Source organism: Bubalus kerabau, chromosome 3 (genome assembly GCF_029407905.1).
Source record: "Bubalus kerabau isolate K-KA32 ecotype Philippines breed swamp buffalo chromosome 3, PCC_UOA_SB_1v2, whole genome shotgun sequence".
Classification (NCBI taxonomy): Eukaryota; Metazoa; Chordata; class Mammalia; order Artiodactyla; family Bovidae; genus Bubalus; species Bubalus kerabau.
Window position 1 is genome coordinate 27,182,125 of NC_073626.1, and position 15,826 is coordinate 27,197,950.

General features: G+C 44.8%; 1 protein-coding gene across 2 annotated transcripts; it reads left to right on the plus strand.

Moving 5' to 3' along the window:
- Positions 1–222: 222 nt before the first annotated feature.
- Positions 223–15,826, plus strand: LOC129647566 (glutathione S-transferase A1). Of its 2 annotated transcripts, XM_055574646.1 has the most exons (7): positions 223–357; positions 7,288–7,401; positions 9,860–9,911; positions 11,219–11,351; positions 13,306–13,447; positions 14,686–14,817; positions 15,628–15,826. In XM_055574646.1, the coding sequence occupies exons 2-7, from the start codon at positions 7,315–7,317 to the stop codon at positions 15,748–15,750; spliced, it is 669 nt and encodes a 222-aa protein (XP_055430621.1). In that variant the 5' UTR covers positions 223–357; positions 7,288–7,314; the 3' UTR covers positions 15,751–15,826. The 2 variants fall into 2 exon arrangements, with proteins under 2 accessions (XP_055430621.1, XP_055430622.1); XM_055574647.1 differs by lacking the exons at positions 223–357; positions 11,219–11,351 and having other exon boundaries at positions 7,316–7,401.

Consider the following 15,826-nt stretch of genomic DNA (forward strand, 5'->3'; position numbering starts at 1 on the left):
GCCTGTCTCCAATTCATGAAAGCCAATTCAAGAAAAGTAAGTTTTCTGCAAAGGCCATCCTTCATTGACTGGCAAGAGGATACAATCAACTTGAAATATTGTGTTTAATCTTTAATTGCTGATCTCTAAAAGAAGTTATTAATAAGGTGTATCCTGATAAGAGGACAATTTGCCTTTTTCTTTTTTAATCTAGCGTAGAACCAGTGGCCCTGAATACCATGGTGGTGACTTTTCCTTAACTAGACTCTGCCCCTTTCAGAGAGGAGGAGTCGGTCAGTCAACTGTGACAAGAGCTTGTAAACACACGTGAACTGGGCACTGAGGTGCTGAGCCAAGTGGGAGACAGACTTTCGTAAGGTAAGTACTGACTTTGCATGTCTGTATAATGTTTCCTTAGCACAAGAAAAGCTGTTTCACGCTCACATGTGCCTTCTTGCTGTGCTTAGGGGACATTCAAGGTGTTTAGTCAATTGCTGTTGGATATAAAAACGTAAAAATGAAGAATGTCGAAAACTAAGCATGAGAATTTAGATCTGAGACAAATTAATGATGAGGGGAAAAAAGAATGGCAGCATTTTAGACAATCCAAGAGTGCGACCAGTACGAGAGGGCAGAGTAGGTGTTTATGCTAAAGTTGCCTGCTTCGTAGACACAGGCAACACACAGCAGGTGGGAATTGCAACACGGTAACACTATGTGGACTTGGAAACTCAAAATTAAGATTTAACTATAATTGGAATGACTAAGTTACTGCCAGCAAAACTGGATTTTAACTCAGTCTTTGCAGTGATTAGCCAGCTGGCAAGTCCCCCTCTGTCTCTCTTGGAGCTCAAGCAACTCATGGGAAACCTAGAAATTGGCTGGAGCAGGGTTTATCAACCTTGGCCCTATTGACATTTCAAGCTGGGTAATTCTTTGTTGCGGGGACCTGTTCTGTATAATGTCTTTTTTTGGTTGTTGTTTTAGTTAAAAATATTTGGTATAGAAATGTATATTGAATTAGGCTTAAGGAACATACTTAACAACAGTGTTGACATATACATTGATATTTCTTCAAATTTGCAAACTTGACGCCTCTCATATACTTGCAGTGATAGTTTAAAAAGTTTTAAAAGAAACTGTCACTTCATCAATATAAATGACACAGTGAAGATCAATATTCTCACTTTCCCTTTCACTCTGTACTTGTAGAAAGAACACAGGCTGTGGGAGAGGTTCCTTCCTCATGTAGTGACCGCCCGGAAAGCAGACTAGAAGATAAACATGCCTACAGAAGAATTTCTGTATTTTACAAAATACCTTATCCTGGGAGATATCATAGTTTAGTAGCCAGCTGCATCAATCATAGATGTTTCCAACTAAATATTCAATAAATGTGCCTGTTAAGATAACAGAGTTGTAGGGTGAATTGAGAAAGCAGTGACGATATATATATACACTATCACGTGTGAAATGGGTCAGAGTGGGAAGCTGCTACAAGGGAGCCCAGCCTGGAGCTCTGTGACCCCCTAAGGGGGGTGGGATGGGAGTGGGGAGGGAGGCGCAAGAGAGAGGGGATATATATATATATATATATAGTTGTGACTGATTCCAGTTATTGTACAAAGGAAATCAACACAACATTGTGAAGCAATTATCCTCCAATTAAAAACGTTTTTTATATTAAATTTAAAAAGACCACAGGATTGATGGAAAAATCTGGATACAGTGCAGACTGAGGAGTAATGAGCAATCAGACGCACGTGGGAGGCAGCCCCACCACCCCCAACATCAGAGACACCTCTGGTCTCTCGCCAATTGTATGGCACCCTTCCACCTAGTTTTAACAACCAACAATGTCCTCAGGCGTTGCCAAATGTCCTCTGGGCTGGGGGAGCAAAATCAGCCCCAGTTAAGAATCACTGGTTCATATGACTTTTCAGACTCCTAAACACAGGAAGTCTGGATGTGAAAACTAGGTAATACAGGAGCAGAGAATTAGCTTCCAAAAGTAAAGAAATTCACCTGACTGGAAGGTCCATGTCATTTGAATCAGAATGCAGACAAACAACGCTCTGTTACCTGTATTACTATTGGGGGTAAATCAAAAGCCTGAGGCAGGAGAGGTTCAGTGAGATCCTGTGAAAGTCCTAGAGTTGTCCAGGGCATGGCAATTCACAGGGGAAATATGGTACCTAAGCCTGAAAAGAGAAGATACTGAGACTGGGATGAGAAGAAGTACTTTGCAAGATGCTACAGAGAGCAATGTTTCAATGGGGATGAGGTTTGACCCCATGAGAGTCACTGGCTTGGAGGTTGAGATGCTATGGCACTGGGGCCAACCAGGGCAGGCGGGCAGCACCCTCTGCTTTCTCAGCCTGCAGCCTCTCCCCTTGTTCTGACTTGCTGGCTGAGAGAATCACGGTCCTTGGCGTGGAACCAATTCAAGTGAAGTCATTGCAGGGCTCTCTGTGTGCTGCCAGTTGTCTACAAACCTGCTTTTCTGACTAGATTTCAACCCCTCCAGGGCAGGGACCACATCAGATTCCTCTTGTGTTCCCCACCAGCCATCATTTCTTAGTGCAGGCAACTGTTCAATGAGTGTTAGTTGAGGAGGAAATCCGTGGACAGGTCAACCGGAAAGAAGATGCTGAAGAAAGATCAGTGAGGGACAGGAGGGTGGAGAGAAGGGTACTGAGTGGGAGCCCCTGGACTCCTGCTATAGAAAGGAGTGGGTTTCCCATTGCCATGGCTGGAACCCATTCAAAGGGGCTGGGTGGGGGGACAGAAGATTCCAGAGAGTCCAGATCAGGGAGTGAGTGGGAGGGCAAAGGCCTGAGGGAACGGCAGGCGGGGTGCATGGTTCAGGGGCAGAACCAGGGGTCCACTTCAGTCTTGGGGTTTCAAAAGGCTGTGCCAGACCTCGCTGAACCTTTGCCAAAAACTTCCTCTAATCCAGGTTATCTAGTCAGCGAGCATCACTGATCTTTCACACAAGACAAATAAAAAGAGAACCAGTTTATAAAGTAGTTGACAGAATCTGGATATATATAAAATCCTGTTCTTACTAGAGCTATAGGGGCTGAAGCGACTTAGCACAGCAGAGCACAGCACGAGAGCTGGAAGTCAAGAGGGAGATAGCAGATAGACAGACACACAGACAGAAGCCTCGCATGCTCCCCAGTGTGCTCACTCAGCCATCTCCCAGGAACTGGGAGCAGGACGGAAGCTGGATTTGCTGCTCCCTGTTATGAATTTTTTATGCCTTATCTAATTTAATTTTCTCAACAGTCCTCACTAGTAGACATAGCTGTATTTCAAAAGAGAACACTGAGGTACAGAGATTAAACAACTCCCCTGGGTTTATTTATCTTATAAGGAAAGGAGTTGGGCTTTGTCTCTAAGCTTGCTTTCTCTCTGCTAAGAAACGCTGTCATTAGGAGCCCCTTCCCACCTACTCCCTGAGATACTGCTCCTTTAGTTCACACTGGAATCATCCCAAGACACATTCCTTTTCAGAGAATATAAGCCTACCTCCTTATGAAGGTCAAATATAGTTATACTAGTGCTCAGGATACTCACAGTAAGTTTTTAAGGTCTGGGTAAAGTACGTTATGTTTTTATCCGTTTTTCCTCATATCAAGCCCCTAAGAATCAGCTAACAGAATTAATGTTTCCTTCTCTCCCATTGAACTGTTAATTGGCCAAAGGATTCTGCATGGGGAACAAACTAATATCAAGGGTCTCAGAGAGCAGCAGAGGGGAACATATGCATTACCTGCTTGGGGGTGGGGGGGCCCAGACCCGAATTCAGAAGATGTCTTCAAAGGACCCCAGTGCTCACAGAGCTCTTTGAATTTGCATTTCCTCTTCCAATAGGATACTAGAAGCCGTTTCTGGGGTTGTCCTGAGGGTGGACACACTTGCTAGATATTGAGTGTGAATTGGGAACACACCTGTGTGACTGATGGCAAGTCACTGAATCTCTTTAGTTCTCATTTTCTGGGAGCCAGGAAGTTTATATCACGTTTGCCCCAGCCTTCAAAAAGTGAAGAAAGTTACTTATAAGAAAGATATGATAAAGTATTATGTAAGTTAAAACTTCATTTCCTTTTGTAATGTGATCCTTAGTCATTGGATAATGGAGTTTAATGTGAGGAGGATCTGTGACTTCCACTTCACAGCCACACCCTTCTCAGAATTCTGCTGAATCACAGCTCCTCCGTTCTATATGATAAGTACAATATACACAATCTCCAACTTCAAGATGGACGAGTTAAGTATGTTACTAAGGATCCTTTATTTTGCAAAGGTTAGACCACTGATCTCACATTAAAAATGTGGATATGTAAATAAAAAAGTAAACCAAAACTAAATAAATTTTTTAAAATGTGGATATTGAAAACATTTTGTTATCTAAAATTCAAGTTATTCATACTTTATCCACTAAAGAAAAGTATATTTTTGTCCTGAACTCCTCAACAAAAAGTTGCAAGATCTTAATGTTTACTAAACAGAGCTGGGATTTGAATAGAAAACGCAGCTGTTTCTTCCTATGTTCTGGCTTTGGGGTCCCTGCTTTTAGTAAGTCCTGTATGTTTCTATGGAGAAGGCAATGGCACCCCACTCCAGTACTCTTGCCTGGAAAATCCCATGGACGGAGGAGCCTGGTAGGCTGCAGACCATGGGGTCGCTAAGAGTCGGACACGACTGAGCGACTTCACTTTCACTTTTCCCTTTCATGCACTGGAAAAGGAAATGGCAACCTACTCCAGTGTTCTTGCCTGGAGAATCCCAGGGATGGGGGACCCTGGTGGGCCGCCATCTATGGGGTCGCACAGAGTCGGACACGACTAAAGCGATTTAGTAGCAGCAGCAGCAGTATGTTTCTATTCACTCTATTCACATTGGTCATAATGTTTGAGTTTTCCTGTAACATCTTACAGAAAAACCCAAAAGAACTTTTTGGCCAATAATCTCTGTCTATTGTTGGAGCCTTTGAATTTCATTCTCTGGTTCCCTGCTATGTCCACTCTACACATAGGCTGCTGTAGTCTAGGGGCTTTCAAACTTCACTGACCTGAAAAGACCCAAGTATCTCTTACCAATACCATGACCAAATGAGCCTGCCTACGTGCTTTCTTCTACCTGAACATACAACGCACACATAGCTGAAATGAGAAACTCATGAAACAATGCTTTATTTTAAAAACGGGAAAATTTCACAGTCCACTGAAGGATTGTCATGCCTAGTTTGAAACATGTTAACATGAAAAATGAAGCCAAGACTTGGGTTCATATAGAAATGGGTTTGAATCCCAAGTTCACCACCTACTTTGTGCAAGTTACCCTAGAAATCTCGGTATCCCCAACTGCAAAATGAGAGCAATGGCAACTTCATAGCAGGTGATTCTTGTAGGGTTAAATGAAGACACATTTGTGATAATGCGCAGTGCATGACAGACATAGAACAAATGTCAGTTCCACCTAGACTGTACAGTTAATGCAGTAACATCCCTTTCTTTAGATACAAAATGTACGAATAGAGATAAAATATACAGTTCCAAGAAAATGGAAGTATTTGGCATCCTGTATCTGTGGAAAGAATCGGGATCTTTTGAGCAACAGTTAAGCAAACTGAGCTCTAATTTCAGATTTTGAACAAATGCAGCATAATAGCCAATGAGCTGAACATGGACTCTGTCTCCTCCCCCTCCTCCTCCTGCTGTCTGTGATGTCCTCTGGCTCCAAGGCCCCTCCTTCCCAGGCTCCCAGGGCCTACATATGTGTGGGTTCCTGCCCTGCCCTGGTTTTAATCCTGGGTGTGGATTTCCATGAATGTTATTTAAGCTCTGAGGTCCATTTCATTAACTGAAGAATGGAGATAATAATTATTGCATGGGATTCTTGTGAGGATTAAAGATATAATGTGTTCAAAGTGGTCACCATTCAGTTCAGTTCAGTTCAGTTCAGTTCACTCGCTCAGTTGTGTTCGACTCTTTGCAACACCATGGACTGCAGCATGCCAGGATTCCCTATCCATCACCAATTCCTGGAGGCTACTCAAACTCATGTTCATCGCATTGGTGATGCCATCCAGCCATCCCATCCTGGGTCATCCCCTTCTCCTCCCGCTTGCAATCTTTCCCAGCATCAGGGTCTTTTCCAATGAGTCGGTTCTTTGCATCAGGTGGCCAAAGTATTGGAGCTTCAGCTTCAGCATCAGTCCTTCCAATGAATATTCAGGACTGATTTCCTTTAGGATGGACTGGTTGGACGTCCTTGCTGTCCAAGGGACTCTCAAGAGTTTTCTCCAACATCACAGTTCAAAAGTATCAATTCTTCAGTGCTCAGTTTTCTTTATGGTCCAACTCTCACATCCATATACGATCACTGGAAAAACCAGCTTTGACTAGATGGACCTTTGTTGGTAAAGTAATGTCTCTGCTTTTTAATATGCCGTTTAGGTTGGTCATGGCTTTTCTTCCAAGGAGCAAGTGTCTTTTAATTTCATGGCTGCAATCACCATCTGCAGTGATTTTGGAGACCCCAAAATAAAGTCTCTCACTGTTTCCATTGCTTCCCCATCTATTGGCCATGAAGTGATGGGACCGGATGCCATGATATTAGTTTTCTGAATGTTGAGCTTTAAGCCCACTCTTTCACTCTCCTCTTTCACTTTCATCAAGAGGCTCTTTAGTTTTCTTTGGCTTTCATCCATAAGGGTGGTGTCATCTGCATAGCTGAGGTTACTGATATTTTTCCCAGAAATCTGATTCCAGCTTGTGCTTCATCCAGCCTGGGATTTCACATGATGTACTGTTTATATAATTTAAATAAGCAGGGTAACAATATGCAGGCTTGACGTACTCCTTTCTCGATTTGGAACCAGTCTGTTTTTCCATGTCCAGTTCTAACTCTTGCTTCCTGACCTGCATACAGATTTCTCAGGAGACAGGTAGCATTGGGGCAGGAATATTAGGAGTTTTGCAATAAATACTAGTTCTCTAATCTTTGTCCTCCCTGACTCCCACCCACGCATCCATACCACAGACTCACCTCTTAGCCTGCCAAGAAAATCAGATTTTACCCAGTGTAGACTGGACAATGATTGGTGGAATTTCCCACAGGTGGCTATTGAGAGTGGGAATTTGGGCTAAGGAAGACGTTCCAGGGACTCTTCCAATTACCCTGAGGGAGGCCGATTTTTCAGCATTGTTTGTGCTGTTCAACCATATATCATAAAGGCGTTAGCTTCTATGCTTTTATTCTTTGTTCATTCATTGGTTCATTTGTTGGTTCATTAAGGGCTAGAGAAACCAAGAGACTGCCACCATGGCAGGAAAGCCCACTCTTCACTATTTCAATGGACGCGGCAGAATGGAGTGCATTCGGTGGCTCCTGGCTGCAGCTGGAGTGGAGGTAGGTTTCATCTTCAGTTGGATCTAAATTGACCGTGGGTGCCTAGTCAGTCACTCAGTCGTGTCCAACTCGTTTTGCTCCCATAGGCCATAGCCTGCCAGGCTCCTCTGTCCCTGAGATTCTTCAGACAAGAACACTGGAGTGGGTTTCCATTTCCTACTCCAGGGAAATTGACCGTATCATACTACTTTTCTCACAGAGGAGATTTTCCTTATTAAATGATCTGCTAAGAATTTTGCATTAAAAACATTTATTAGGTATTAGATTAACAGATCTTTATTGAAATTTCGTCTTCCCAAGGACAATAGAAAACAATAGAAAATAAATTTGTGTTTTTATTTGTTTTTGGCTGTGAGGCTTGTGATGTTTTAATTCTCTGACCAGAGATCAAAAGAAGGCCCACAACAGTGAAAGCCCATGCCTTAACCACTGAACTGTCAGAAAATTTCCTGAATTTTGATTTTGAAAACTGTAAAATATTTGTTACATTCATGCAACGATTAGACATATGAATATTAAATATAAATTGATATTAAGAATTATTGTTAATATGTCAGGCATTTTAATGTATTGTGGTCAGTTTTAAAATAAGTTTAATGAACTAGTAATATACCATGAAGTGTTTAAAGATGAAATATATAATATCTGGGATTTGTTTCAAATTATTACCAGGGAGAGGGGTGTAGGCATATAGATATCTTGGGATTGGGTTGAGCCTATAATTACTGAAGCTGGTGCAAGTTTACAAGGAGCATCATTGTACTTTTTATTTTGTGCGTGCCACAGATTTCCATAATAAAAGACAAAAATATACATATTAGAAGAGAAATGAAATTAAAGTTAAAACATAAACCAGAAATATAGAGCAGTGCAGACTGTAGCAAACTGCCTGTTGGATTTAATGCATTCATTCACTCAGCAATGAATTTGTTGGGCACCTTGAAGTGCCAGGTTTCGTGCCAGGCCCTAGAGATACATGAATCGTCAAGACAGACACAGTCCCTACCCTCAGGCCGCTTACACTCTAGTGAGGATGCAGACACGTATGTGGGTGACTGAAAGAGGACTGGGAGCACCTCGGAGGACACAGAAGACTTGAGCGTAAAAACGCCACCTTCTCAGTAGTATATTGATAGGCTTCTGTGCAACTCTGCTGAGTGCTGCCCTCTAGAGGTGTCACTCAATAAAGCACTTAGCCCAGATCAGAGGGAGCCAGCAACTCGGTGAGGGTTTCCTGGGGAGGGAGTCATGGACAGAGGTCAGAGATTTGGTCCCTTAGAGGAGAACAGTAAAAGAAGGCTTCAGGTGAGGCGGTGTCCTGCAAAGGGGACCTCTAGTGTGCTCCCTTAGCTTCCTAAAAACATGTTTACCTAAGCCTCATATTATACTTTCTCGATTGCTTCAAGAATGCAGGGCACATTAGCTTGGTCCATTTTCAAGCATGTAAAGAAACAAGTACATAGAAAATCCAAACAGTGCAATTCCAGGTGGCTTCATTTCTATAAATCAACAACCAACATTTTTCACTGCGGTTCAGCCTTGGGGTTCAAGGATGTGTTCAGAGTCCCTGGGCGGGAGGAGTTCAGCACAGGACAGCGAAGACGGGGGAGACGCTGAGAGCATCCAGGCTTCCTCTTGTCTAGCCAAGCCTGACAGAGCATGGTGTGGGGCTCGACTGACCAAAGAACATTGGCATTCTGGGTTCTCTGGGCCCAGAGCCTGATCCTCACAATCCTTCATCTCCATCAGTTTCACAAGAAACAGCTGATCAACCAGCCCCTTCTCACAATGACTACCCACCCGTCATCGCCTCTTAGGGTTGTCTTGAACTGGGTGCTTTATAAATTGTTGCCCACACACTCACTATCTACATGGTTTCACCCTATGGGATCATTTAGATCCACAATGAACTACTCCAGTGAGTCAGTTAGAAATCCCCAGTTCTCAAACTTTTCACAATCAAGACACTTGTTTACAATAAAAAGTTGAATGGAGGGAGGTAATATACAGCAGAGGACTCCGGTGACAGCCTCTAAGGGAGTCAATGGCCCCATGGATACCCCATGCTAGGGGATACCCCAAAATCCTGTCCTGATCTCACAGGGAGAGAAAGGCTTTCCAGAGACTAGTTACAACTCCGTAACTAGAAGAATTTCCCAGTCCCTTCCCTCCAGTGACATTCCCCTCCCCCCAAATCATTACCTAATCACTGACAGAGGTGGGGACAGGGTAGAGGTGAATTAACCTGCAAAATAAGCAGTCACTTGCTGCAACCCACGCTTTTATCTTGGTGGCTCTAATCTAAATCTCCAAATGGCCTTGATCACTGTCCTCTGCGCACCCTGCCGAACTTGGAAACCCTACAGTCTCCATAGTGGGCAGCCGACAGAGGCCATGCAAGTCCAGCTATGCTATGGAATGAAATAACAAAAACTTACTGACTCTTTCTGCTTTTCAGTTTGAAGAGAAATTTATAGAAAAACCAGAAGACTTGGATAAGTTAAAAAATGGTAAGCCCAGGAACGAAATTCCTCTGATGGGAGTATCCAGTAGAAGTCTCAAGTTGAGGTTTCAACACCACCAACGTGCTGTGTGTGTGGTGGGAGTGGGGTTCGTAGAGTGGGAGAAATATGGTTAAAGGTAAGAGGCGGGTCTCCTTGAAAATGCCTTGCAACTCACTGGGAACTAGGAAGGGCTGGAACTCAAGTGTTTGTTAAAGGAGCCAGCCCCAGTGCCCGTGAATGCTCTGTCTGTGCTTCTCTGCCTTTCTGCACCGCGAGTGACCACACAGTGCTCCCACCTAAAGTCAGGAAAAGGTGAAGATCTGACAAAAGAGGGGAGAAACAGGCCCAGAGGTTGCTGTGAGTCCGGGGTTCGCAAAGTAACATCCTAGCACTAATGAAGACTCAGTGAGCAGAGAAAGGGCAAACTCTCTCAAAACATGTCTTATGTGTTCTGAAATTTTCTCTGGAACTTGTGTTAAATGGCAACCGGTTGGCACACTTGCTGCAGCCTCTTCCAGCTTCTTTCTAAAACATCAGATCAGATCAGTCGCTCAGTCGTGTCCGACTCTTTGGGACCCCATGAATCGCACCATGCCAGGCCTCCCTGTCCATCACCAACTCCCGGAGTTCACCCAGACTCAGGTCCATCGAGGCAGTGATGCCATCCAGCCATCTCATCCTCTGGCGTCCCCTTCTCCTCCTGCCCCCAATCCCTCCCAGCATCAGAGTCTTTTCCAATGAGTCAACTCTTCACATGAGGTGGCCAAAGTACTGGAGTTTCAGCTTTAGCATCATTCCTTCCAAAGAAATCCCAGGGCTGATCTCCTTCAGAATGGACTGGTTGGATCTCCTTGCAGTCCAAGGGACTCTCAAGAGTCTTCTCCAACACCACAGTTCAAAAGCATCAATTCTTCGGTGCTCAGCTTTCTTCACAGTCCAACTCTCACATCCATACATGACCACAGGAAAAACCATAGCCTTGACTAGACGAACCTTTGTTGGCAAAGTAATGTCTCTGCTTTTGAATATGCTGTCTAGGTTGGTCATAACTTTCCTTCCAAGGAGTAAGCATCTTCATGAAGACAAATCAGCCCAGATTTACAAGGGATCGCCCATATGTCTGAATGGGAAACAAAAAGATAAATGAAATAATAGGTTAGAAAGTAAAAGGCAAACAAAATGCCATCCAGCTTAAGCCTACCAGGTCATTTTAGCGTTTCACTTTATATTTTTGGTTATTTCAGCAAACATTTGCTCATCTTAAAAGGGTGCAACATATTAAACATTTCACCCTTCTTTTTTTCTTTCAAAAGATGGGAGTTTGATGTTCCAGCAAGTGCCAATGGTTGAAATTGATGGGATGAAGCTGGTGCAGACCAGAGCCATTCTCAACTACATTGCCACCAAATACAACCTCTACGGGAAAGATATAAAGGAGAGAGCCCTGTACGGTAGTGTTTAGTTTCATCCTCACAAATCATAGGAACAACTTAGGTCCTTCCCTGACTGAGCAGGAACAAAGCAGGGCATCATGACCAACAGGATGGTATAAACCTTATGGGGCATAACTGAGTCCAGTACTGCAAAGACCTATGAGTATGAGGGAAGAGTAAATAAACTTGAAGTGAAATCAACCGCCTATGGAAGAGGATACCGTCCATGGATATAGCACAGTGACAAGGTTTCCAAACATGAATGGTCTGTGAAGCGAAGAGGATGGTAGAACCAAGACTCTAGGGGTTCAGGCTCGTCTGAACTGGCCACCCACCAATAGCTAGAGACAAGGGACAACGCATCTGAGTATCTAGAAGATAAAGCTTAGAAAGGGAAGGATCTAAAGAAGTGGGTTTTTGAATTCCAAAAATTCAAAGAATGATGACCAGGAACTTAATTTATTAACCCTTTGTATGGACTGGCCACTAGACAAGGATTAGCAGAGGTTGAGCTCAGTATGGTAAGGTTACATCAAGCATTTCGATATAGTTTTAGTCAGCTAGATTTTTCAGTACAACTATATCCTGGGGGTGAGGGGTATTCTCTCTGTTGTGATGGGACTACATGCTGCTGCTGCTGCTGAGTCGCTTCAGTCGTGTCCGACTCTGTGCGACCCCAGAGACAGCAGCCCACCAGGCTCCCCTGTCCCTGGGATTCTCCAGGCAAGAACACTGGAGTGGGTTGCCATTTCCTTTTCCAATGCATGAAACTGAAAAGTGAAAGTGAAGTGGCTCAGTCGTGTCCAACTCTTTGCGACCCCATGGACTGCAGCCTACCAGGCTCCTCTGTCCATGGGATTTTCCAGGCAAGAGTACTGGAGTGGGGTGCCATTGCCTTCTCCGGGGACTACATGATTGAAATTAAAATCTTGTAAGGAACTTCCCAGGTGGCACTAACAGTAAAGAACTTGCTAGCAATGCAGGAGACATAAGAGACCTGGGTTTGATCCCTGGGTCTGGAAGACCCACTGGAGGAGGGCATGGCGACCCATGCTAGTATTCTTGCCTGGAGAAGAATCCCATGGACAGAGGAGCCTGGTGGGCTATAGTCCACCGAGTCACAAAGAGTCGGTCGTATCTGAAGCAACTTAGCACTCAAGGAACTACTGCTGTTATTCTAAAAGTTAAACATAGAGTTACCCATATGACTCAGCAATTCCTTTCAAGAGGATTAAAAACACCCCCACACAAAATTTATACTCAGAAATTCATAGCAGTGTTGTTCATAATCAATAATTAGAATCAACAAAAATGTCCATTAACTGATGAAAGAAAGAGGGAAGGTTGGTCCATCCCTACAGTGGGATGTTATTCGGCCATGAAAAAGAATGAAGGGTACAGTCTTGAGAAATTCAAACAGAACCAGAGTCTGGCAATAGTATGTGGAGAGTGTTTCAGAACCAGGTTCTCCGGGAAATAACTGGAGAAAGTGCTGGTGTTGGGACTCTAAATGGGCCTGGTGTTCTAACAGGATGAGAGAGGAAGAGGGATGTGACTGGGACCGAGGTGCCAGGACTCTGCTGGACATGACTGAGGTGGTCCTAATGCATCACACCGACCATGATCAGACCACGTCATGGCAAAGATGGCACACCCAGGTGTGGTCCCAGTGCTTACCTGCACTGATTCCACCCGATTCCCTCACGCCTGTGACTATGGACGGGTCACTGATGTGCTCTGTCTCTATATTTGGTCATGTGTATAACAAAAAGATTACACATATGTTTACCCTGATGGCTTGTTCTAGAATGCTAAAATTAATTTTAAAAAACAAAGCTAAATCACTGGCATAGAAAAATGCACCCAGTGGAGGAGAACTACTTTGCTACCTCTCAATGTCTCATTCTTACCCATTCCAAAAATCTAAGGCAGACACATTTGACAATTTGGTTATTTTATCTTTTCAGGATTGATATGTATTCAGAGGGTGTGGCAGATTTGGGTGAAATGATCATGCATTTTCCACTGTGCCCACCTGCTGAAAAAGATGCCAAGCTGACCCTAATCCGAGAGAAGACAACAAACCGTTATCTCCCTGCATTTGAAAATGTAAGTGGACTCTTCAGCATCTTTGGCAGTGAGGTCAGAGGACGAAGAAAAATAGTGCCTGGCATGGCCGGGGCATTCACCTTCAGCTCTGTGAGCCTTTCTAAATACTAATGTAGTACTCTGAGTCTCAGGGCACTTTATAAAAATTGAATGTATAGAAGAATTATACTAGTTTTACCCAAGTTATAATTTTTCAGCCAAATTTCTATTTACTCAAACCCAATCTGGAATTCTCTACTCAATGGAATTTCATGGTTATACTTAGAGCCTGGGTTATGGAAGCTCTGAGAGAGCCACACTGGAACCTGGAGTAGATGGATCCTTAGAACACGGTGCAGGGGCTTTGATTCAAGAAGAGCATGATGTCAGCAACACATCAGAAAATATTCTAGTGTCCTGTGTAGGGAGACATGAGACCAGCTGCCCGTCAGGAGAATGTGGAAGTGTTTTGGGGGTGATTGACATGTATCTAGATAGATATGGGGGCAGTGGGGTGGAGAGAAAGAGACAGAGGAAAACTTGTTCAGGAAAAAGTAATCGAGATATTTTGGGACATGACTCTCAGACTTTTGAAGAAAGTGAAATAAAATCAATGAAGTAGTGTTCCATCATTATAGCTAGTACGTATTTTAGTTTTTTCTGTTTGAAAGTTTCATGATCAAAAATACCTGAAATCAGGCTCAACTAAAAGCATGAACCACCCCCCGCCCCGCCTGCCGTCCGCCAAAAAAAAAAAAAAAAAAAAGAAAAAAGATTGTAAGACCAGGAAATGAGAGCAAAAGAGTTGAGAAGGAATACAGAGTCTGCATTAGTTTGCTCAGGGTGGTAGAAGGCTGTCATGAAGATGGAGACACTGCCCAAGGAGGAGGGAGAGAAGGAGAGAGAGAGACGGATGAAGGGTCATGTTGTGGAGTTCAGGGCTGCACACTTGAGGGTGTGTGGTCCACAAAAACACGGTGCAGGCGGTGCTAAGGCCTTGGCCCAGTGGCAGAAGTAAGGCAGCCACAGCGAGGTGTGAACAGGAAAAGGAAATGGTGGTCTGCCTTCCACTGGGGATGAAGAGGGAACAGCAAGAACCTACCTGGCCCGTCTCTGAGTTGGAGGGAGCAGAAGGTCTGAGGTTCCCACCTGCCCAGCGAGGGGCAGAGATGGAAGTGGGGCTGGGCGAGGGACAGGGGAGGAGCAGGGGTCCAGCCTGCCAGGACCTGTGTCCCTGATCTGATCCCTCCATTTGCCAGGTGCTGAAGAGCCATGGACAAGACTACCTGGTGGGCAACAAGCTGAGCAGGGCTGACATCCACCTGGTTGAACTTCTCTACTATGTGGAAGAGCTGGACCCCAGCCTTTTGGCCAACTTCCCTCTGCTGAAGGTGAGCGCTCCCACGGCCCTGGAGGCCAGACACACCCCCACTCGGCATCTGCTCTCTGGACCCTGGGACTGGGGTGCTAGGGTCCCCATCCCTGTCCAGGCCTCGCTGCCCCCCGGTCTCCTCAGTTCACTCCAAGGCCCTGGTCTGGAGTGTGGAAAGAATCTGTCAAGCCAAGGACATCAGAGGTGGACTCTGCCCCACGGAAAACACCCTGCCTTTTACCAGGAGAGAGACCCAGGGCTGGCTGTCTCTTCGTCCCTCTTCCACTTCAGCCTCTGTCCTGATTTCCTCTTCCCTCCCCTCTGTCCCGCGTGTGTCCTTCTTTCCCTGAGTCTGTCTGAGTGGGTTTCCCCCCATCTCACTTCTTCCCTTCAATTCCTGTTCCTTCTCTCACACGTTGATTTCTCTCTCCCCGTTTCTCTCTCTGAGGGCAGATTGGCTCCGACTGACCTCACACATGACCTTTCATGTTTTCCGTCTTCAGTTCCAGCCCCGTGTCCTAGCTCTTCTTGTCTTGACATCTGGAGCCTTAATCTGTGCTGATATCTCACACACTCCTCTTCGTTACACTGCACTTGAGGGTCAACCCACTTGAGGGTAGGAAGATCGGGAAGCAGAAAGGAGGGTTACACTAAGACCTCTCTGGGGAAAACTGGGCTGTCCCCTTCCTGTCTCATGAGAGTCCTCCTGGTGCTGATGGAGGCGCCTCGGCTGGCCCTTGTCTAGGAGGGTCTCAGAGTCCCTGCTGGGTTGCATAGTGACAGGGCTGCTCTTTAGCTGCACTCTGAGCTGTGTTCTCGTGCATTGCAGGCCCTAAAAGCCAGAGTCAGCAATATCCCGGCCGTGAAGAAATTTCTGCAGCCTGGCAGCCAGAGGAAGCCTCCCGCGGATGAGAAAAAAATAGAAGAAGCCAGGAAGGTTTTCAAGTTTTAGTAAAGCCAACGGGGCTGCCCAGGACAAATCTTCTGAAATTTTCTAACAATGAAACAATAAAGCTCCTATGAGCAGA

Bases quoted from the DNA above. Each gene is read 5' to 3' on its own strand.
- LOC129647566 (XM_055574646.1), top strand. From the start codon at position 7,315: ATGGCAGGAAAGCCCACTCTTCACTATTTCAATGGACGCGGCAGAATG. The intron at 9,912-11,218 runs GTAAGCCCAGGA...TTCTTTCAAAAG, and splicing joins CTTGGATAAGTTAAAAAATG to ATGGGAGTTTGATGTTCCAG. The intron at 14,818-15,627 runs GTGAGCGCTCCC...CGTGCATTGCAG, and splicing joins CCAACTTCCCTCTGCTGAAG to GCCCTAAAAGCCAGAGTCAG.